General features: G+C 29.6%; 1 protein-coding gene across 2 annotated transcripts in view; it reads right to left on the minus strand.

The window, feature by feature from the left end:
- The window catches only part of LOC142321350 (mitogen-activated protein kinase p38b-like), a 111,033-nt gene that overhangs the window by 46,989 nt on the left and 40,029 nt on the right, over positions 1-24,015 (minus strand). For both annotated transcript variants that reach the window (XM_075359365.1, XM_075359366.1), the window contains exon 7: positions 15,697-15,776. In XM_075359365.1, coding sequence (XP_075215480.1) covers positions 15,697-15,776 — 80 coding nt within the window. The remainder of the gene's footprint in view (positions 1-15,696; positions 15,777-24,015) is intronic.

Genomic DNA, 24,015 nt, shown 5'->3' on the forward strand with positions numbered 1-24,015 from the left:
CGACATGTTTACTGGTTCACTACTATCTCAAAACCGGCATCATTCTGATGAATGTGTGCTACACTAAATTGTGTTTGTTATGTCTATACAAGCCTGAACCTGCACAACAGTAGCAATGCTACCCTTTGAGTTAGTTCATTTGGTTACATCATACTTACAACGCTCTAGGAGCTTTTACTTGACGATGGACAAATGGAAAAAAAATGTTTTAAAATATTTAAAGAAATTAAAATAACAAAAACACAGTGGGCGATGGAAAAATTCTGAATACATATTTGAAAACAGGATAAAAAACTGCATTAGTATACCTATTGGTACTCATGAGACATAAACATCATGTTTACCGGTGTAATCTACTAATGTTAGTTTTTGACAAACATTAAAATAATCCAAAATACTTCTTAAAATGGCACATTCATACTCGGAAATAAAAAGCATCTTTCACCAGGCTTACTAGAGAAAATGAGAAGTGAAATAGTCTCTTGTTATTTCGTTTCAATGAACCAAATACGATACTGGATGTCAGTACTGCCAAATCCATCAAAATACGTGGATGGTTATACTTATTTCTATAGTTTACTCTCTGCACTCTGCTCATCACCAGAGGGACTGAATGGCAATAAACATCACTAATCTCAGGAAACATGACAGACTGGTGCCTTAAGTTTATTTTCACTACAGCCACAAGAAATACAGTGAAAAATATACACTGTCCCTTCCGCATGAAGAAAAACAATTTCATAAAATTATTAATTTTATTTTTAAGTAATTTATTTACTTAACAATATTTTAATTTTTTTAATATTAAGACAGAAAATTAAAAAAAAAAAGTACAGAATTACATAGAAAAACATCGCTATAATTTTATGCAAATTAAAATTTATAACCTGAATCTCAAAATAAGCTGCAAAATTAATTAGTAAAAGCTTTGAGCAATTACAAACCTCTTGACTAGTTATTTTGCCAATAGTTTCCTGAGATGGAGTTCCACAAAGAAAAAGAACTCTTGTTAAATGATCAATATCTACAAAATAAATGGTTAAGGGCACAAGCAATCGGTATTAAAAGCAGATTATCAAAAAATACAAGTATTTCATACTTTAATTTTTAAATTCTAATATTATTTATATATGAAATGATAAAATAATAATTATAAATAAGCAAATAAAAAATTAAACAAAAAATAAACAATATATAAAAAATAGCATAATTTTACTTCTTTTTTTTGAACAGATTGAGCTCCAATAAATGCAAATCAAAGAATATTTTCTACTTCCAGGATCGACAATTTATTTTAATTTAAAATGTAATTCATTTCATCATATTTAAAATAAGAAAAAAAAAAGGATAGAAAATAAAAGAAAGAGAGAAGAGAACATGAGAACCAATCTTAAAGAAGACAACCTGATTCGTTATTTTATAATTAAAATAATCAACGATGAATAAAATGTGATTCTGCAAAAAAAAAAAAATTATATATATATTTATGGGAAGTAGGTGAATTTCTTTTCAACTTGCTTCAGCATTCAATTTAAGTTATACATCTATAAACTGTCCTTTTGAGTCTATTAACTAATGCTTGTGTTACTAGATATTTGATAATTTTGTTATAAGTTACAAAATTTACATGAAAAAAAGTTATTCTTGAAAATATAATCAGGAAGAAAAAAACAATCACAAAATCTTAGGATTGGCTAGTCGAGCTAAAGAAATCTGTCATTACAGCTAATAAATAACGGGCAGAAAAAATGCACATGAACCCAAGAGGGAAATGAAAGACAGTAAGGGGTCTATTTATTTTTCAAGATACCACATAATTTGCTGTTGTTGGCTCTAAATCTATCTTTTCGTTCTGATATTATAAATTCATATTAATAACTACAGATACTGACAGGATAATTTATTTATAAAGTATGTTTTATTTAATTTATTTTATGCTGATGTGGGATTGTTATTAAAACCCGTAGGTATTAAAATCCTCAATTAAACAGTTTATGCGTACCCTATCTCTGACAAATTGTTCACTTACATTAGTTCTAGAAAGTTCAATGGCAGATTAAAAAAAAACATTTTGAATCTGATGCATGAACAAAAAAGAGAAGAGCCTGTTGTGGTGCTCAATGTGTTAATAATAAAATTTCTTAACTCAATAACAAATTAATAAAGATGATGTTAAAGAAAAAGAAAAAAAACAAAATGTGTTAAAATACATTTCTAAATTTTTTTTTACTTATACAAAAAAAAATTTTTTTAAGTATGAAATAGTATCATTGATAACATTTTTAAATGCTCTCACACCAAATATAGTTTAAAATAAAAAAATCACTCTTTATTAATTAATAACAGTAATTTCAAGCTTATCTACAAATATTCAGCATCATAAATAATGTTAAACAAATATAACTAATTGACAAAAAAATTTCTTGATATTTTTTGTTAGTTTTATATATACTTTATACAAAGAAAGATCGTGTTTAAAGTTTAATCTGCAAAATATAAGACATACGAGGTAGACACAGTAGGTAGTCAGTGTCATCAGATTAAAAATTGATAAATTATGAACTAATATGCAAAGAGAACAATTATTCCAAATTGTATAACATCAAATCACGCCGAATTTATTTAATACAGTAAAATAAATTGGAAAAAATATATCTCAAAATTAAATTTAATTTGAACTGAATAATGTATGAATATAATCTAACATTTTATATAATCTTCTGATAAGAAACATATATAAAACAATTTCATAAATTTTACATTTAAAAATATTACCTTTTATATAATATAAAAACCCACATATAATTACTATTTAAAAGTTGGTTTTTTACATGTTTTTCTGTAACCAACTGTGATTAGCATCTTTAAATTGTTACAACTGTCTTTTGAATATTTTCAAAAGCAAGGTTTTCAATAAATATTATAGTTTTATAAGAACACAATAAAATTTATTAAATTATATGATTTAACATCCATGCTACAAAAAACAAAAACAGAAAAAAAAGAAAACTGAAAAAAAATTATCTAAAATTTTAATGCAAATTAAAATTCAATATACATCAAGAACATATTCAACCAAATCCTGATCGTGCAATTAAATAGGATCAAGAGAATTTTATGAAATTAAAAGAAGAAAATATAGAAATTGAGTTAATAACAGCGACAAAATACCGATAAAATAGTAAACACTTTTTATTAAATGTTTAACTAATGATTCAAACAATTCAGATTTGACTACATGTTAGTCGTCTATCTAAGTTAAAAAAGCTATAATTATTACAAGAGATATGTATTTAATAAAATTAACTATGTGATTTTATGAAATCTGTATATGGTTAAACAGAAATCAATTTGTTGTCCAATTTATTTTGTAAAACACAGACAAAAGAAACGGCAAAATAAGGAGCTAAAGGATTTTAATATACAGTTTTAAAGGAGAAAGTCGATAATAGATAATCTGTAAAAATAGAGAAGTCAAGCGAAAATGTTTTAAATTAAGTCAAAGATTACAATACACATTCAGATAACCTAGGAGTAAAAGTAGTAAATATTTTAGAAGGGTAAAGTAGAAAGGAATGGAGAAAAAAGATGTGAACAAAATCAAACTATTGACAAAAAGTATCTAAAATGTCTGTCGCTAATGAACTACAACTTCCTTGTTTTGCTTTACTGCAGCAATGTCACAAAAGATGAAGAATAAGACCATCAACCAAGTTTCCTCTGTTTGATGATCTAAGTCATATCAAGAATTTTCACTACTTTTACACGATTTTGTTTTTTTCAAACTTAATTACTAAATCAGCAGATTACTTTAATATTTTTTTAACCGATACCGGTAACTCAGTATACTATTGTATGTTGATAAATCAAATTATGTGGTTTGTCTATAACATCTTGCACATAAAAAACATTTTGCAAGGGTAATCTCCACTTTGTGACAAGTAGAGATCATACAAAACAGAAAACTTGAGTAAGTTCATTCAGAAAACAACAGTTGACTGCAGGTGAATAATAAGAAATTCAATGTAATATACTCGTATATTACAAACGGGTAAATTTTTGACTCATTAATTACTCACTCTTACTCATTAATTTGATATTTATCTATTATCACATACTAAGAAAAAATTTTGGTAAACATTATGGAAAGAGAAATTATATTAGTCTGTTAATATTGATTATTATAAATATCAGGAAATAAATGAATGATACATTTTTGTGCTATTGTCAAACATGAAATAAGTAACCGGCTATAAAAATGGATAAAACATAAATTATGTCAAATTTTTCCAAACTACAAACTTTTTTTATACAAAATATTTCTCCTACATATATAGGTTATAACACTGAGATTTGGTGTAAAGTGAATGCAATAACAGATTACATTTTTACAGCTAAACTAAAGCTACCAAGTGAAGAAAACACTCAATTACCAACAAGTTTAATTATTTTCAATTAAAACCATTAAAAATGTTTGTATTAATACTGCTGTTAATTGTACTAAGTAAAAAAAAACATACAAACTCAAGGAAATTCACAGTCATCAAAAAGATGAACAGGATTTAATTAATTAATTTAAAATAATTTCATTAAAAAACAAAGTGAAATATTTTTAAAAAGGGGAATCATATAAGAAAATAGACAATGAATAAATATTGCAAAGTATTTGTATCTTCCTAAGCTTTAAAGGGTAGCGCATTTACATACTCTCAGATTTTGTAAGAGCAGTAAAATCCCTTAACTAAATCATCGTAAAACTATGATGCAGATCATCCATTAAATACCTGAAGTTGCAAAGGCATTAACTGTACTGTTAATTATACTACAATATGAACGCTTCTCGGAAGTTTATAACCATTAAAAGATTCACAAAACAGAACCGTTTAAATAAAAGTAAACTAATTTCATTACATCCATTTATAGACAAAATTGGTATTTTCTGAGTAGATTACAAGTATTAGAAGTATATGATCAGAATCATCTTATTATAATATAGCATCTGAAGATTCGTGAAGCAACGTAAAAAGGTTGAGGCAGTCAATTTTGAGACAGACAATTTTCACTGCGTGGGTTGGCAGAATCACATAAAAAATCTGTAATAATTCTAACAATTGTTTCATAATGGTGTGAGGAAAGCTTTTCACATTTTTACATTTTTATTATTTAGTAATGCACGTATGGTTCTGAAAGAATGTACATTATTTATTAAAACGTTTATTTTGGGAGAGGGCAGTAACGTGTTTTCCAAGCCACATCAGTCATCGAGGTAATTATGCAAAAACATATAACATGCACGTTTAAAATCATATTCTGAATCGCTTACTGGTGAGAAATGTTGCTATAATATATTGCAAATAATACAGTAAAGTAATGCGAATGAGTACAAAGCACGAAGGGATATCATCATTTTAGTTTTAACAGAGCCATAAGAATATATGTATTGAAATTTATTAGGGTAAGAAAAATCTATTTCATCTTAATATAACACCGTGAAAATGATTCAGTTAATGAAATTATGAACTGAAGAAATCCTGTCATCTTTTTTTCATAACTGTGTAAAGTTAATGTATTTTTCTGATAATAATAAATCCTTAATGCTAGTTATCAGTAGTGACATCTGTGCAACGGTATTGCAGTAACAACCCACAATGATTTCAGCTAAGCAAATTGAAGAGTATTTGTTAAATTAGATATATTAACTAACTAAAATAAGATTTGAATCCTAAATCCTGAATTAGTAAGGTTAAGTTTAATTTTACATAATTCTTTCAGCAACTTAAGTTCTGCATATACATGCGTGTATATTCCCATACACACTCAATTTTTTTTTTAATTCTTTCTGTTTGTGTTAGTACAAATTTCTACAGAGATTACAAAACCAAAAAATTCTCAGTACAAAGTAATTTTAATACAATATAAGCCCATTTATCTGGAACCTGTTCATATAACTAAATTTATCAAACCTTAAAACCCCACTTTTAAATTTCACATCGGTAGAGCAGAATGTTATGATACATCTGTAGTAGAACGAATTTATTTTTCTCAAACCAGAAAATTAAAATTTTTCAGTTTGAAGTAAATCATCATCAGACTAAGGACTAGATTATACAATAAACAGTTACATGCACATATTTATGTGCAAGCATACGCAGTTTTACGGTAGCACACTGAATTCATCCTCATCTGAAGAAATGTAGTGGTGACTGTATTATGGGTCTGCTCTGTTTTCAAAATTGACGATCTTATTGTATATAAAAATTTTTATTTATTAAAATAATTTATATATATATAAATTGATGTAAGTTACTGTACTTTAGCGGTTTATACTTATTATAACCTAAGTCTAGATCAGAGTAGGAAAATATTTTAAACCACAGGCCAAAAAGGTTGTTTTTAGTGCATTACATGGGCAGGGTCATCGCAAGGTGCATTGGTGCTTGTGTGATTATCTTTTGTGGTGCCCCTATTGTTTGCAAGGACATTATAGGAAGGGGTGGCCCCTCATCGAAAAAAAAGGTTCAAAGGAAAGTTTTTCACCTCCCTGAAAAATTATAATTTAAAGTAGCATTTTATGCACTTAATTTCATATTTAAATAAGCTCCAGACAGTGAACACGAGGTCATGACGCCCATGCATGCTGGTCAACTAATCAAATACAAAATTTACACGTTAATTTCAAGGAATGTGAAGCGATAGCAGGAAGCAAAGAATGTGAAGCATCAATGATTAATCAAACAGTTTTATAAATTTATAGCTTTGCATATATTTTTATGTTTATTACAAACAACATATTGTAAAAACAAGTATTAATTAATATATACTTAATGTGAAACCTGAAAATCTTGATTGTTTGTTTGCGATTATTTCATCCAAATTAGGTTCTAACTCACTTGTAGCAACCCTTAAAACTGAATGTATATTTTCATCAGTAATTTGTGATCGATATTTATTTTTTCACGTTCTTCATTAACGAAAAAGTTCTTTCACATCAACATGCCAATCTAAATAAATGTAAATAATTTTTTATATAATTCAGGGAATTTTTGAATTTATCTGGATTTATGGAACCATAAAAAACCATTAATTTGCTTGAATTAAGCCTTTACTTTAACAAATGATCTGACTGTGAATCAATCAGTTCTAACTGAATCATCTCGCACATTGAAATTAAATGATGTTCTTATTACTGACAAATCTTTTTCAGTTTTCTTAAAATCTTCAAATTTTCTGCCAAACTCAATATGTAACCTTATTACTAATTTTTCAAATTTAAGAAAGTCATAATTTTTCAAGTTCTCTCACTGTGGTTCCAATGTTTTACAATGATTTGTTTCTCATTTAAATTTTCAGCAAAAAGTTTTGTCATAAATGGTCTGACCTTTGAGTACATATTAGAAGCGTATTGCTCTTTCCTTGCAGTGCAATATTTAGTTTGCTCAATAAAGTTACTATGTCAACAGAAACAGAGAAATCATTTTACCATTCCTCATTTTGTAAATCAGGAAAGTCATTAAGCTCTTTTTAATCGAAAAGAAACTTATGATTTCATCAAACAAACTGTTAAATCTCTTCAAAACCTTGCCGAAGCTAAGCCATATCACGTCTACATGGTATGGAATTTTGTAAAATTCACTTTCAATATCTTTTACGAATTCAGTAAACCGCTGATGATTTAGGGCTTGTCCCCAGATAAAGTTCACTACTTTTGTTACAACATTAATGACATGACCTGGTTTTAAAACCTTTTTATAAAGCACTTCTTCATGAATGAGGCAGTGCAGAAAAATTAATTCATGTTATGGCTGTATCTCTTTTATTTTATCATAGATTCTTTTTAATAAGCCCACATTTTTTCCTGTTAAACTAGTACAGCCATCTGTGGTGATGCTTAGTACTTTGACCCAAGTGAAATGGATTTTAATTACACATTCCTCAACAGTTATAAAAAGGTTTTCTCAGGTAGTCACATCTTTCATCAACGCTAACCAGTTCCTTGCTACTGAATTTCTTGACTATGTCACAAATAAATATTAATAATTGGCTTGTGTCAGTCAGATTGCAGACTCATCTAAAGCAAGAGAATAGTAGTTAAAATTTGCAATATTTGTTTTTAACTGATGAAATAAATTCTGAGAAATATTTTTTCAATCTGCCAAATTACTATTTTGTAGAAAAGCTTACATTTTCAAATATTTGTTTTTTTTTTAGGAAAACATATTTCTGAAATTTTTACCATGCATTCATTCCTTGACAAACTCTGTTTCAGAAAACGGTTTACACAACCTTTCAACATTATGTGCAACAACATAACTAGCTTTTGTGGCTGCTTTTTCGATATTGTTATGTTTTGTGAAGAATTTTGTTTGTTTTGCAAATTTTTTTAAGTTCTCTGTAATATTTCGCTGTTCCTTTGATGAAATCGATTCATATTCCGAATGCTTTGTTGAAAAATGCCCCTTCATGTTGTATTCTTAAATACAGCAATTGTCATTTGGGAAACTAAACAAATTGCTTTATTATTTGCATCTGTATACTTTGCTGTCCATGCATCATTAAAATTTCAGCATTCCAAATCAATTTTTTTTTTTGTACTATCATTTCAATGCCTATAATTAAATAATTAAAATAAAATCACAAAAATTCTTAAAATTACCCGTGAAAAATATCCAATATTCTTAGAGTTTGGTACACTCAAGACATAAAGTGCATACAAAATTTGAAGTCTAAGGCGAGAAAGCACACTGCGCACGGATTGAGTTTTCCCACAATTTGCTAACGTGACACTACTGCTCTCAATATGATCCCTGACCATGCTACAACAAGTTACTCTATATAAAATGTGCATATATACACTGTGACAATAGATGCACACTCGTGCTGCTGATTTTGGTAGTTTGCTTATAAAATGGGGTAGGAAAGAGATCAAAATGTTGTTGCATGGGATTTCATACCAGGTCGGATTAGATTATGGGCCGGCTTTTACCCACCCCTGGTCTAGATAATTTGGACTATGCCTGATGCAGTCCAGTTTGAATAAATGGGGTTATACTGTAATTACAAATGTTATTTTTTAACTCTGGTTTAATTAATCAATAAAAAAAAATAATGCGAATGCTAAATGCATACATAAATATAGCTGCGATATAAGATTGTTTAAGCTGTAAGGAGAACAGTACATGAGCTAGCTTATCATGTAATTATTAACAAAGAGAACAGGAATTTAAGTTGACAAATGAAGACAGGTTGATAGTTACCAACAAAGCAAGCCATACCAGAGCAGTTAGTGGAAGGTGCTGAATGAATTTTGGGTTCATTCAATCATGATTACTGCTTATTTTGTAGTACCGGTTTCATTAATTTAAATCTATGCTATTTACAAATATAAGTAAAAACTTATTAAAAAATATATTTTAAACACACTGTATGAAGAATGAATTGTAAAATATTAATTTGATAATATAACATATGCTAAAACATAATGTAAACAATCAAATCATAAGTACAATATTCCCAATGACAAAAATAAAACATATAAGGGGAAAAAATACAGTATCAATAAAACAACATAGTTCTTTTTAGTGAGGGATGTTGTGAAGAAATGAAGGAAAATACGATTAAATGAAACAATACAAATTGTAGATGGTTCTTGGCTAAGTAAATTGATCTGTTCCACTTAAAGCTGAATATCTTCACAATATTTAATTAATCTTTTCACTTATTATTTTACCAGTGATTATATATATATTCTTTTCAGTCATATTTATTTAATTAACATACCATAAAAAGTGTTCTCATGTCTAACAGCAGTCGAGGGGATTTAGATATTATCTAAATCCCCTCTAAATAGATAATCTACTTTGGAGGAAATAAATCATGAAATGAACATTACCCAAAGGAAACAATCATATTCCTTTTTCATCTTACACTAGTATTTCCAAGCTATTTTTACATTGAAAAATACACGATGAAAACTCAACAAATAAATAAAACCAAAAATGCTTCCTTCAATCCACTTAAAAAAATATCCCAAAATTTTTGAAAAAATTAAGCAGTTTTATCTTTTTAAATGTACAGAGTGAGCGGGAAGTCCCTTTACTAAAAGCAGCAAACACTTGTTGATCATTCTCAGATAACTGTGTTGATTAACTGCGCCATCAAAAAAATAAGGACCAGATGTATGAGATCCCAGCACAAATCATAACACGGGACATAAAATGGTCCTCTATTTCCTCCAAAAAAGTGAGGATTGTCTTTTACCCAGAAAAAACATTTCACTTACGATAGCTTTGATAAATCACGCAGTTGCCTGAGAAAATGATGTTCTTTTTATAATTTGCTATTGCTCAAGCAATAACTGACACGCATAAACACGTTTTGCTTTTTTACGACCGTTGGTTGTAATATAGACAGATTGGGCTATCAGCCCTTTTCCTTCCTAACAAATATGCTCGAAATGAACAGTTCCCAGTCAGGAACTGGGTGAGCCAGAAATTGAGCTCATCGAATCCCCTCCCAAGCCATGGTCTAATCTCGCCTATAAGCCAACGAGTTCACTCCCCTTTCCTGGAGGTCCTCCACTTGTTTTGTCATTCTTCTATAAGCTCTCGATTAGTGTCCTCTACTCATCCCCTCGGAAATGTTTATTCTTGATCTTGCCATCTGTTGTACTGGGGGGGACCCCGGCAACCACCAGGAGAGCTTCGGTGGACACCGAGGAGTATGCTGATCCTATCTTCAAGGCAATTTTCCATTGGACCCCTTCCAAATGCCGCCGATTTCTGTCAATGTTCAGCACCCTATGCCATACTGTTATACCACATAGTAACACAGAATTTATCACATGTGAGTATAGTCATCAGACTGACGTTCTTGGACCGGTCGTTGCTTTTAATAACATTCTCAGGCTTTTGGTAATTTTTTCTGTCTTCGTGTGGGTCTCCTTAATGCGGTGAGTAAATGATCTTTGGTGGTCTAACCACATTCCAAGATATCTAACATTTTTTACAGATTGAATGAGGCCTTCTTCCTTTCTAATAGAAATACTTCCGATTCTTCTCTTTCCTGTCATAAGTATCACCACTGTTTTGTTATAAGATATACTAAAACCTTTTATTTTGATTCATTCACATACCATATTCAATGCCACATTTGCGGCTGATGACACATCCTCCTCTTTCCTCACAGTAACCACTAACACAAGGTCGTCCACAAAAGCTATGGTTTTACTCCATCTGGATACGCCAATCCTAGAACCTCATCAAAGATGTGGTTCCAGAGAGTCGGGCCCAAAACTGAGCCCTGAGGGATGCCACTAGAGATCGTGAACTTCAGATCACCACCGCCCATACAGTAAACCAATTCCCTCTCTTGGAGATACTTCTGAATTATTCTTTGTATATAATCAGGTACTTTCCTCTCTTTCAATGCTTCAAAAATAGCTCCCCAACTGAGGGTTGAATGCGTTTTTAACATATATTAATATAACCACAGGAATATTGCGCGATCTCCAAGTTCCTGCTACGGCAGTGTCTATGATATGCATCACCTCTTTCACCACGTCTGTCGTAGACTTCCCAGGTTGAAAGCCATATTGGCTAGGGATAAAGCCCCCTATGTCTTTGATATATCCTCGTAACCTTGCCTCAAGTAACCTTTCCAACAACTTGCACAGATTGTTTGTCAACCAAATTGGCCTATAAGAAACGGCACCTTCACAAACTCTGGTTTTTTTTATTAAAACTAACCGCGATGGTTTCCACAACTTCGGAATATGTTCACCTGTCAACATGTTATTCATAAATCCAGGAGGGTAATTGGAGCCTTCTCCACCAATATTCTGATTATCTCTACAGGTATGTTGTCCGACCCTGGACTCTTTTTTTAGCTTCATTTTTTTACCCGCCGCAATTAATTCGGGCATTGTAAACAGGGGTATATCCTCAGTAATAATCTCTTCTCTGATCAGATCTTTGTGCTTGAGGAATAGTGTTTTTACGGATTCTCATACTTGTTCTTCAGCAATCACTGGTAGCCGTCATCCCAATCTGCCCGTTACCAATTGATAACCCTCATCATCCTATCCAGGATAGCTCCTGGATATTTTTCCAGGAGCTATTGATTGATACTTTTAGACAATAAAAGTCACCATTCAACGCTGACATATGAGATATGTAAATAAAGTAATGAGTACTTTTTTTTTTGGCAGCCAAAGTGGCAACACTGTAAAGTTACTAGTAAACATATGGTTATATGAACAGCTGATTTATATTAGGTATTAATATTTTTAGTCTATTGTTGCCACGTGAGACATAAACTTTTCGTAAAACTTGTTGTGCATTACAAAAATGAGTGATAATAATTATGAGCTATGTTGTGAAATTAAGTTTTTTGTGTTAAAACTTGGTGAGAATGCTACTAAAACTTTTTCAAAACTGAAAAGGGTGTATGGAGATGACGCTCTGTCATGAGCTCAAGTTTTTAGGTGGTTCAAAGCATCTTCAGATGGCCGGGAGTCAGTTGCATACGATCCACGCTCTGGAAGACCATTAATGTCAAAAAGTGACGACAATGTTGAGCGAATCAGAGACGTGATATGGTATGATCAGCGATTAACTGTCAGAATGATTGCAGAACAACTGAATTTGAACCGTACCACAGTCCATCAAATTTTGACAAATGATTTCAACATTAAAAAAAATTTATGCAAAATTGGTCCCAAAAAACCTCACTGTTGAACAGAAAAACAACAGTGTAGAAGTGTGAAATCACTAAAAATCTACTAGGGCAAATTGAAACTGATCCTGATTTTCTAAAAAATATTATTACTGGTGCTGAATCTTGGATATTTGAGTATGACCCAGAAACAAAACACCAGAGCAAGGGGTGGCAAACTTCAAACTCACCACATCCCAAAAAAGCAAAACCATACTAATTTGTTTCTTTGATAGTAATGGCATTGTCCATAAGGAGTTTTTGCCTGCAGGACAGACTGTAAATCAAAATGTTTACCAAGAAATTCTTGAAACACTGCGGAAAAGAGTCGCCCGCCATGAGACCAGCCATCAAAAACAACTAACTGGATGCTGCATCATGACAATGCATCTTGTCACACTGCACTGTCAATTAATGAGTTTTTGACAAAGAAAAATATTTCTATAGTTCCTCAACCACCTTTTTCACTTGACTTGGGTCCCTACACGTTTTTCTGTTCCCAACTTTAAAAATCATCCCAGACACCATTTTGGAACAGCAGAAAACATAAAAGAAAATGTAACTGACCATCTGAACAATATTCTGGTTTCTAAGTTCCAACACTGCTATGAAGAGTGGGAAAACCGTTTGAAGTGTTGCATGGCTTCCCATGGGAACTATTTTGAAGGTGATAAGAGTCCATGTATAATTGGATTGTAAATAAAAAGTTTTTCTGAACCAGTCTCATTACTCCATTTACAGACCTTGTATTATTAACAATTTTTAATAGATTTAATAGAAAATAATAATTAATACTACAAAGTATATTTAGATATACAAAGCGTTTAGAAAGTTACTGTGCTCAACAATTATGGAAATGTAAACAAAAATTTCTTAATTTGTATTTTTATTTCATTATTTTATAGAAACAGCTACTATAACTGTAGTTTATAAAAGGTTTTAAAAAGGACTTCCTCCAACATTAATACAATACTGCACACATTTCAATTTGTTTTTAAATACTTCCAGTTCATAGACTGGAATTATTTATATGTATTTTGTTATTGTGGTTTTTAGTTTGTCAGTTGTGCGTGGTCTGTTGTGATACTCTACTTGTTTTGCTCTCCCCCAAAGAAAGTAATCTGGGGAAATCAGATTTGGTTATTGTGCAGGCCACAAATCCCTCAAAATGATTTGTTCAACAAAAATATTTTGTAAAAATGTCATTGACCTGTTAGCTGTGGTGCCATATTGTTGGAACCAACCGTAATTGATTTCCACTTCTGTTAACTGACTAATGAAGTTTGTTAACAGTACAGTAACAATTACTGTAACTGTATTTCCAAAAAAGATTGGAGCCAATGCGTGTTCTACTCACACTGACCTAGACTCCAATTTTTGCTTCGTGTAATTCAAGGGGGGTTGTTGACTACACTCGTGTTTTTGTGAATTAATATACCATTCCAGATGAAACCACACTTCATCTGTAAAAAAAGTAATGTCAAGGATACCTATGGAATTTTGGTCAATAAAACGTTTAAACCATTGACAACAATTTAGTTTTGGGATGATATGTAGGTTTCAGTTCTTGAAAACACATTACTTTGTAAGGGAAGAGTTTCAGTTCTTTTCTTAAAGATTTATGTGTGGCAGCAAGTCCAATATCTTGATGCTGTGCTAATTTATGCATTGAGTTTGACAGACTTTCAGCCACAGCATCCTAAATATCAAGCAGCTTCTATTAATTTAGTTTAGTTTATCTTCAACAGATCGATTTTGTTGCCTGAAATTTTTCGATAAGAGTTCAAACTGGATTGCAATGAGGAGTATTTGGAAATTTTTCAGAAAACTTATGCTTCATTAAATCAGTATACCTGTCACCACCTTTTAGAAGAACGAGTTCTATGAGAAAAATGCATTCCTCTATCGAAAAAACCATTACATTTGCAACTACCAATTCTGATGAATGAAATAACATGAAATGAATACGTTTAATCATAACTCAACAACTGACGTCTAGGTTTATTACTGAGCAATGTCCAACAAACCCACAGGGCCAACCTAATGCGAAAGAACAGAATGCACCACACAATTCTAAAGCATACTGCTCAGCAACTTTCTGAACGCACTGTAATATGAAACATGGCTGTATTAAATATGCGACTTATTTGGGCTTATACAGTAATCAGCTTCTATAAAAATATTCTATGTATAACTATACAAAACATGTATATTTTTTTGTTAAAATATCTATTTAGTAGCAATGTTAATTGAACAAAATGGATTACACTGATCATGTAATAACTGATCAATAAATACAACAATCAATATTGTATTGTGTATACAGTACAATGTGTATCAGTTTTCTGAAAGTTTATGCTAAACCAAATAATCTGAAATGGCAACAAAGAAATGTCGTGCACAGTATTAAAAAGAATGAATAAGTTGCATTATATAATTAATATATAAAGAATTTAATCAATAATATAGAGAAGGTACATATTTTTCTACAATCATACCTGTAGTTAAAATTGTGAACCAAAATTTAACGTTAGGGAATTGGACCAAACTGACACTTCAGGCAATCACAGGGGACTACACATGAGTAGACAACTACAATACACAAATAGACAAAAAGACTATGAAATGATTGCAGCCAAATTTAACATCACAAAATATACAACAAAAAATTTATTATTGCAAGCATCCCAATTAATTCTGTAAGAGCAAAACTCCGATAACAGAACAAGTAAAATAAATTGTACTAGTGCTAATGAGCCCTAAAAATAAATACATGGTGTGAAGTTTGATAAATGTAATAAATCTTTTTATTTAATACAATAATCACATATTTTTTATATTATACTCAGTAAACTGTTGACAGAAATTTATTACAATCCAAGAATTAATACACGAGAAATAAAGATGTGCAGAGCAGGCAAAGCTGTGTACAAAAAAAATTGATATATATTAAGCTAGCTCTACGTGGTTAGAGAATAAACTCACCGATTCACTTGATATTTTCTGCATGAATTCAGCACGTGGTGTCCCCAAGATTTCCATGATAAGATTCAATTGTTGAATGTCTAAGGGAATACGCTAAGGGCAACCAAACACTGAGCACAGAGCATTGCATCGCATTCCCAATGAAACCAGGCAAACATTATGTAACATGCATAATAAAAGAGTGAAAGACAAAGAACTGCTACCATTATGACAATGTACATAAATGAAAAATAGCATAATTTACATAAAACAGATTAAAAACTCACTTTATTGTTTAGCTATAAATTAAGAAATAACCAGTAATAAATACAAATATCTTTTATCCAAAAAATTTATTATTATTCCTAATGTGAACATTGCAATCTGTTCGACTAACGAACAATAAGCAATCCACCCATGGTAAGAGATGGGGATGATAGGTATGACTTGTAAATGAGTGTAGTCTTGAAGAGACTTAGGCCAACCATTCCTGATATGTGTGGTTAACTGAACCACAATCATCAAAGTTCACCAGCATCCACTGTCTAGTATTCAAATCCATATAAAAGTAAACTAACTTTTACTAGGATTTTAACTTTAGAACCTTTGATTTCAAAAATCAGCTATTAAGTGATTAAACAAAATATAGCATTCAAATTTCTAATAATGTAAACATTATTTCTTTTAAAATGAAAATTCTTAAAATAATCTAAATAGATAATTTATTACAAAATTTTTCTGAAAGAATTTCTTTAAAAAAAACTTATTTTAAATCAGTAGATGATCGCCCCAATAACAAATTTTCTTTCACACATCTGAAGTTAAAAAAAATTTTTAGCTTTTTTTTTTTTTAAATATTTTTTTGAATAGATATTTTAACAACAATTTAATTTCATTAAGCTATACAACAAAGTAGAACCTCAATTAACTGTCCATCTATAATCTGAATGATGCATTACATTCAAAGTCATGAGGATCATCGAATAAGAAATAGGATTGGCTTAAGAACAGTCCACCTATTAGGTTGGGTTGTGCCTTAATTAATAAAGCTCTTAATAAAATGTTTGTAGCATTGTTACAGGGGTGAGTTACAGATTGTAAGGAACATTTATAATTGGTGTTACAGCATGTATTTTAGCAGAAACAAGCATGAATTAGAAAAAAAATAAAAATACATAAATGAGGAAAATCTTTTAAAAACAGATTTTCTAAGCATCTAATGTAATTTTTTCTGATTAACACAGATATTTTTTGTTCTTCTGCATCTTTAATCTAGAAAACTGTTTTATGTTCAGCCTAAATATCTTGAAATTATTAACTTGTATACGTAACAAAGGTGAAGGAGTATAAAACATAACATTAAAAAAAACAACATATTAACTTCTGGCATTTTTTATGAAACTGTTAAAAAAGTACAATACATTTCTAGAATTGCTTTTAGATATATATTTTCAATCTACAGTATAAGAGTGCTGAGGAGTAAGAGAAAATGCTGTAAAGTTAACGAAACTTTTCTAGCCAATAGTGTAATGAACTTATGCACCACACTTTGATGTATTGTCGTTGAGTAATAAAATATGCTAGAATCCAGCTCATATTTGAATAAATAAATTAAAGTTTAATTTTCTTTTCATTGCTTTGGATTATAACTGAAATGCATATAATTTGCTTTGCCAGCCTACCTTAAAGTTATGTACAGTTGTAAAAACTTGTTATAATATTTGGTGTTTTAGTAGTAAACTCCATAATTACATATGCGTGCACCTTTTTGTTCTATCAGCTTTGATCGGCTAAAATTAAAACCAAATAAGAAGAATTCTATGAAATATCTTGATTGGAATTGAGATCAATGTCCACAGAAAAAAAAACACATTTCAAAATTTTGATTGTTTGATTGCACTGATATCAGAGTTTCACATTCAAATGTAGACAAAGTAGAGTCTATGTGACGGTGCCATTCATTATTTCTTAGATCAATGAAGTTCAAACAAGAATGCTTCATACAGAAGCTTATGATTACTATTTATTTGAACAAAAAGGGTGTTTTGCTTGTCAAATTTAGTAATTGCAGAACCACTGTGAATGCAGATACGTATTGCAAAACATTAAAAAATCTTAGTAGAGCTATAAAAAACAAATGACATTGGTATGCTATCCCGCAGGATTTTGTTTCTGCATGACAATGCCTGGCCTCATATGGCAAATTAGCCATTATGATAATTGGAAAAATTTCATAAGAAAATCTTCAACTGTCCACCCTTTAGCCCTGACTTAGCTCCTACTGATTTTCCTTTCCTTCAATTAGTTCATATTTAAACAGTTTTTTCATATTTGAATGATTGTTTTACCAATGTTTTTAAATTAAAATCAGAACTGTTTTAGGCATAAATTTATCAAGATAACATCAAGATAAAGCTTAAAAAGAGATAATATAATATTTTATGATTTTTTTTTCATGTGGTATTATTTTAAGTCGTTTAGTAAATCTCAAATTATGAGAAAGCTACATCCATGGTTCTTGCAAGTATCATTAAAAAACTACTCAATTACATTTTTTAATCAAAACTGGCTAATAAATATGAATGGGTATCTGAGGCACAATAGGTTTGTAATGTTTAAGTAAGAATAAAATGATTAAAATAATATTTGTTATGTATAAAATTTAATAACATTAAAGAAACCTAAATTAGATAAATTTTTTGTTAATCATTAGGAATGCGAGTCAAATTAAGCAATGTAAAAAGAATTACCTCTTAAAAATTAATCTTATCAAACAATAATCACATCATTTTTTCACTACATTTTGATATTTAATTTCAACAGTTAATTTGGTAGTGTTTTCTATTATGCTACTATCATGAAGATGTAACAAACGCTATCTATGAAGAAAATAACCTCACTGATTAGAAAAATAAATTGCATGGAGGATAAACCTTAGCACACATCCAGCCAGTTACACATCATATTTCAACACTGAACTAGCAATACAATCAGCAAAGTAATACAAAAAAGGGAGCTTAAAAAATTCAGTATGAGCTGCATAAAAAACTTCGAGAGTATAAATAAAAAATAAAATACTTTTAGTACATGAAAAAAAAAATTAGTTTCAGTTTCTTGGACAGGAAAAACAAAACCTTGTTATGAAATATGCCAAAGATTTTCAAGAGTAAAATAATCATTAATTTCAAATACTTACTTTTTCAAAATATTATTATTATGATTAAAAATGACCAACATTTTTATAAAATGCTTATTTTAAACTTTTTGCTCCCGGTTTGCTATGGTTTTTATTAATAAATTTAGAAAATTTAGCTGCTGAAAAACCTACTTTGGCCTGATATTTTGTACCAATCTGGTAAATGATAATAAATCACAAAAAAAAGGTCTCTTAGTTAAGTCTAACTTGTATGCCAAATCTTGTATTTTTATGCAATTTATAGATCATTACGAATTTCAGGAAATATACTGCTCAGAGTGCTTGATGCAGTAGCATGTAAATTAATCTGAATACAAATTTTTTGTTTATTTCTGTCATGGCTACACTGCTTGGGCATACATACCATTCTTTAAGTTATCTGTCTAATATGAAGGTATTGATTTTGGTTTTTTTTTTTAGCAATTTTCATATTATAAATAGTGTTTTGTAAATGTTTATTTCATTTTAATAACAAAGCAGTACCTTCGTATTTTTTGTTCTGTGAGTGTCGAATGTATAATGGTAGATATAACTACAAGAAAGTGTTTGAAATTTGTTTCTCTTTCTGGGCATATCAGTATGACATGTTGGACTAGAGACAATGAATGCTGTTTTTAAAAAAAATGAAAGAAACTGGTTCCTTTTCACCTCAAAGGAAAGACAAATGTTGATTTAAAAGAAAAAGTACACCGTTACAAGACTGGTTATTAGCAAGAAAAAGTAAACTTGATCCAAAATTATCTCCAGTGTACTTAAATCAAGAAACGGCAGCCAAAGGAACAGTTTTACAAGAACAATTATTAGAAGCTGACTTCTTGCAGGTGGATGGAAAGCTCATTGGCCAGGTTAAAAGCAGCCTTTAACACCACCAATATGCAAAAATAAGGTTTCTTGTGGGTCAAAGCATATGCTACCAAAAAAGACAGAAAAAATTTTATGCTTTCCGAGTCACATTTTTATGTTCAGGTGCAAAGCATTCCATATGTTAGAAAAGCATAAGATGAAAAGACATCGGCTCATATCCAACAATTAATTAAACAACCCCAGAAAAAAATGTTTTTGAGTGATTTCACACTTTAAGGCCCTTGTTCATTACTTCCAGTAGATAGTATGTTGAAAAGTGCTACGTATATCAAGATTCTGAACAAAAGGGTTTGTGACACAACTTCAAAACAAATTCCTATAAGGTAACAGAGTATTTGAAGATTTGGTACCATACCATACTGCCAAAAAACTAGAAAACTTCGAAGCACAGAAGTGCTCCCATGGCCAGGTACCTCCCCAGGCTTAAACCCGATTGAAAATCATTGGGCAATAGTAAAAAACACAACTCAAAAATGAATTGTACCGTCAAAATTGAACTCATTGAAGCAATAATGTCAGCAAGATTTCATGATGAAAAAATAAAAAAAATGTGTAATACACTTGCTGAATCGACGTCAAATAGCACATGAAGTGATTTAAGAATTAAGGAGGTACTTTTTATTAAACAGCATTATGTTCAGATTAATCTGCATGCTACAGTAATAGGAATAAGAGGAAGGATCATGTTATTTCAAGATATGGTTAATCCATTCATTCTATGGAAATTACAATCTTATACATGAAAAATGAACTGCTAAATTATATTCTGTTAAAAACTGTTAAATATGTGTTTTCCAATATGACAACTGAAGCTTCACTGATCTCTATGTTTAGTTAAAAGCTGTAGTTGAAACATCTATACAGAAACCAAATCAAATATTAATTACCATCTATCTCTCAATGGAAAAAAAATATCTAATTCTAAAGAATTATAAGCTGAACACAAAAACAGTTTCCTTAACGGATAATTCACAATCATCAAACTATAATTCTATTTCCTTTTTATATACATGTAAACTTATTTCACTAAGGTAAAATCACACTTGGACTAAGAACCAATAAAACATTTTAGCAAAAATAAGCAAGCGATATTAAATGTTAAGCAATAAAAACAGACAAGTTATTATATGACACATTGAATACATAACATAAAGACAGTACACCAACAAATAACAAAAAAAGCAACAGTTTTAACACATATATTTTATTAACAACACAATGATCAAACCTACCATCCACGTTAGCTATTGAAAACATCTATCAAATAGATCCCCTCAAAAAAAAAAAACTTAAGATATTCATAATGTATCATAATATTTATTATTATACATAATTAGTGTAAAACTATTCTCAAAGCTTATTACTGATTCACATACCTTTTAACATTGAATATTTTTATATTAGTTTAGTTATTTTAACTACAACTCATATGAAACTACTAACAAATTGGGAAATTCTAAGTCTTCTTACAGTAATATAAATTTCAGATCTATCTTAATTACCTTCACAAATATACTTCTATTTCTTTAATTAAATTATAAAATAGATTTCTCATATGCTACAAATTGTAATACCATATTAGCATGTTTGAATTCATGTTTAAGTATGGGATGAATTAATAAGAGAGAAAACAATTAAAAATTTTGAAACAATGTGCAATTTTTCTGTTTTAAAAACAGTAAAAATAAATCTAACAAAATAAAGAGCTATTAATAATAAATTATTTAATTATTTTATAAAGGATGTATAGATATTTGTGTAATAATTTATAATCCTATTTAATATATTATAAATTATCTAAGGTTTTAACTCTAAATTTTTACTGTTTTATCTAAAATATCATTCTAACTTAAAATAAGTAGGAAACAAATTATTTTGCAGTTTTACGTATGTAATCAATATACTAATGTAAACAAACACATCTACGTTTGAACATGGCGGGTTTAAATAAGCAGCCATATGATAAATCTTTTGCAAGTAGGTAATATTAGTTTGTAAATAAAGCATGCACATATCAGCAATACAATTCATTCCATCAAATGGTGGTGTCCTACTGCTAGGATCATAAAAAAACAGTAAAACTACAAAGAATAAAAATTTACAAAAAGTGAAACAAAGGAGTTTTTGTACTAAAAAAATAAAAAGTTGGTATAACTGAGAAAGGCGATTCAGTGTCAAGACCTCTCTTCATGTTACTATGAATTGAATCCTAAGTAATTAATTCAGAGAAACTACTTTAATAATAAAACAAGTAACCTGGAGAATATGTTTGAAAAGAAACCAACAGCTAAGTTAAAATTTAAGGCATATTCAAGCAGATAAGCGGCGTACTTGTATAAATTACATAATTCAGGAGGCGAATAAGCGGGAACTAAATAAATTTATATGTTACAGCTGTAAGGTAAATGTTGATGACATAAATTACCGGGTTAGAATCAAAATTTGATATAAATGAAATTGAATTATTTTGTGTTGACAATTTTTGGTGATGTGATGTTCAGCGTTTCACCATTTAAAATATGTAATTTTCTTTTATTTACACATGATTGGAAATTACAAGTAATTTTATACCATTATTTGAAAACTTTTGCTAATTAATGAGTATTAGTCAAGAGTCTTCACTTTATTACATTTGTTAAACATGACACTAGTTTAATTACAGCAACAAAAAGATGACAAATATAAAATTTAGAAATATAAATAAATGTTGAATTTAAATTTAAAAAAACTTCTGCTTAAAATAATTATTAATTATATTAAAACCCTTTATATTACACAAACTATAATTTTTTAAATAGGCAAAGCATATTTAGCAACTTTGTCATTTAACAGTAAAAGGTTCATAAGAAGTAATAATTTTAATTAGAAAGCTTCTTTTAAGAAGAGAGCTTGTAAAGTCTTTTGTAAGACAATTAGAAAATGAAATTGTTTTATGAACGTTATTGGAATATTCAAGAATATTAATAAAATTGTCTCGGTTGTAATTATGATTATTTTCTAAGATATGTCTAGCAAAATTGGATTGTTCTTTATTTCCCTTATTTATATAATGTGTTCATTAATCTAATAAAAAAAGATCAGTTTGTCATCCCGATTTATTCCAGATCGCAATTTGCACATTTTAAACTATATACTCCCTGTTAATCTAAATTAAATTTCTTGTTGTTTTATACCTTTTTTATTGTTAAAAGTTAGCTCTTGGAATTCCGAATTCACCGATTGGTTACACAAGAAAATTGGTTTATTTGTTGTTGAGATATTGTAATTTGTTTATAAAAAGACTCTTCAGGCAACTGTAATTATTTTGGCTTTTAACAACTTTCATATCAATTTCAAATGCAATCTATTATTCAAATGGTGAAAAGTTTTAGTCCAAAAATTAAAGTAAAATTTGTTTAAACTTGTCTCAAAAAATGAGTGTGCTTCTGTGATAATCATGGAGCGGGAAGTGATTCGCGGCAGTCACGTGCGAACAAAGCTAAATTCGTAACTTCAAAATCGCCTGAGTGCAAAAATCAATCTATCTCCATGAATTTTGGATGGATCTAGACAATTTGGGTTTACTGGGAGTAGCTCAAAAAAATAATTATTGAGTTATAAGTTCTTATATATTATTTCAAACATAGTTGGCTTTTATGTACTTACTTACTCACTCTTCATTTTTGTAGATGAAAAAAAAAGATAAATTTAAATAATAATTGTAATGTTGTAACTCATGAATATGAGTACACTCTGTATGTGTTTATGTGAACATAGACAGAATACTATTTATAAACACCATTTGTTGTGTTTACGTAATATCCGGTCCATTTAATACATGTTGATTGGTTCCAGTCAACTGTTGTACAATTATTACTGTTATATAGTTTCATAAATTTTACTTCAAAAGTATATTAAATTTAAGGTAATTTTTAAAATTTTAAAAAATTATAAAAAAAAATGTTCTTGATCAGTCCAAAATTCGCAAAGATAGAGTGATTTTTTTGCATGCTGCCGATTTGAAGTTACAAATTCAGCTTTATTTGTGTGCAACTGCTGCAAACCGCTTTCCTCTCCACAACTACCGTGCGAGCATACTTTTTTTTTGAAGAAGTTTAAACAAGTTTTACATTTATTTTTGGTCAAAATTTTTGAAAGTATAAGTCTTGAAGAACAGACTGCACTTGAAACTTACACAAAAAAGGTTCTTAAATGCCAAAATAATTACAGTTGCCTTTTTATAAACAAATTACATGTCTCAGCAACAAATACACCAGTTTTCTTGTGAAACCACTCATTGA

Source organism: Lycorma delicatula, chromosome 3 (genome assembly GCF_047948215.1).
Source record: "Lycorma delicatula isolate Av1 chromosome 3, ASM4794821v1, whole genome shotgun sequence".
Taxonomy (NCBI): domain Eukaryota; kingdom Metazoa; phylum Arthropoda; class Insecta; order Hemiptera; family Fulgoridae; genus Lycorma; species Lycorma delicatula.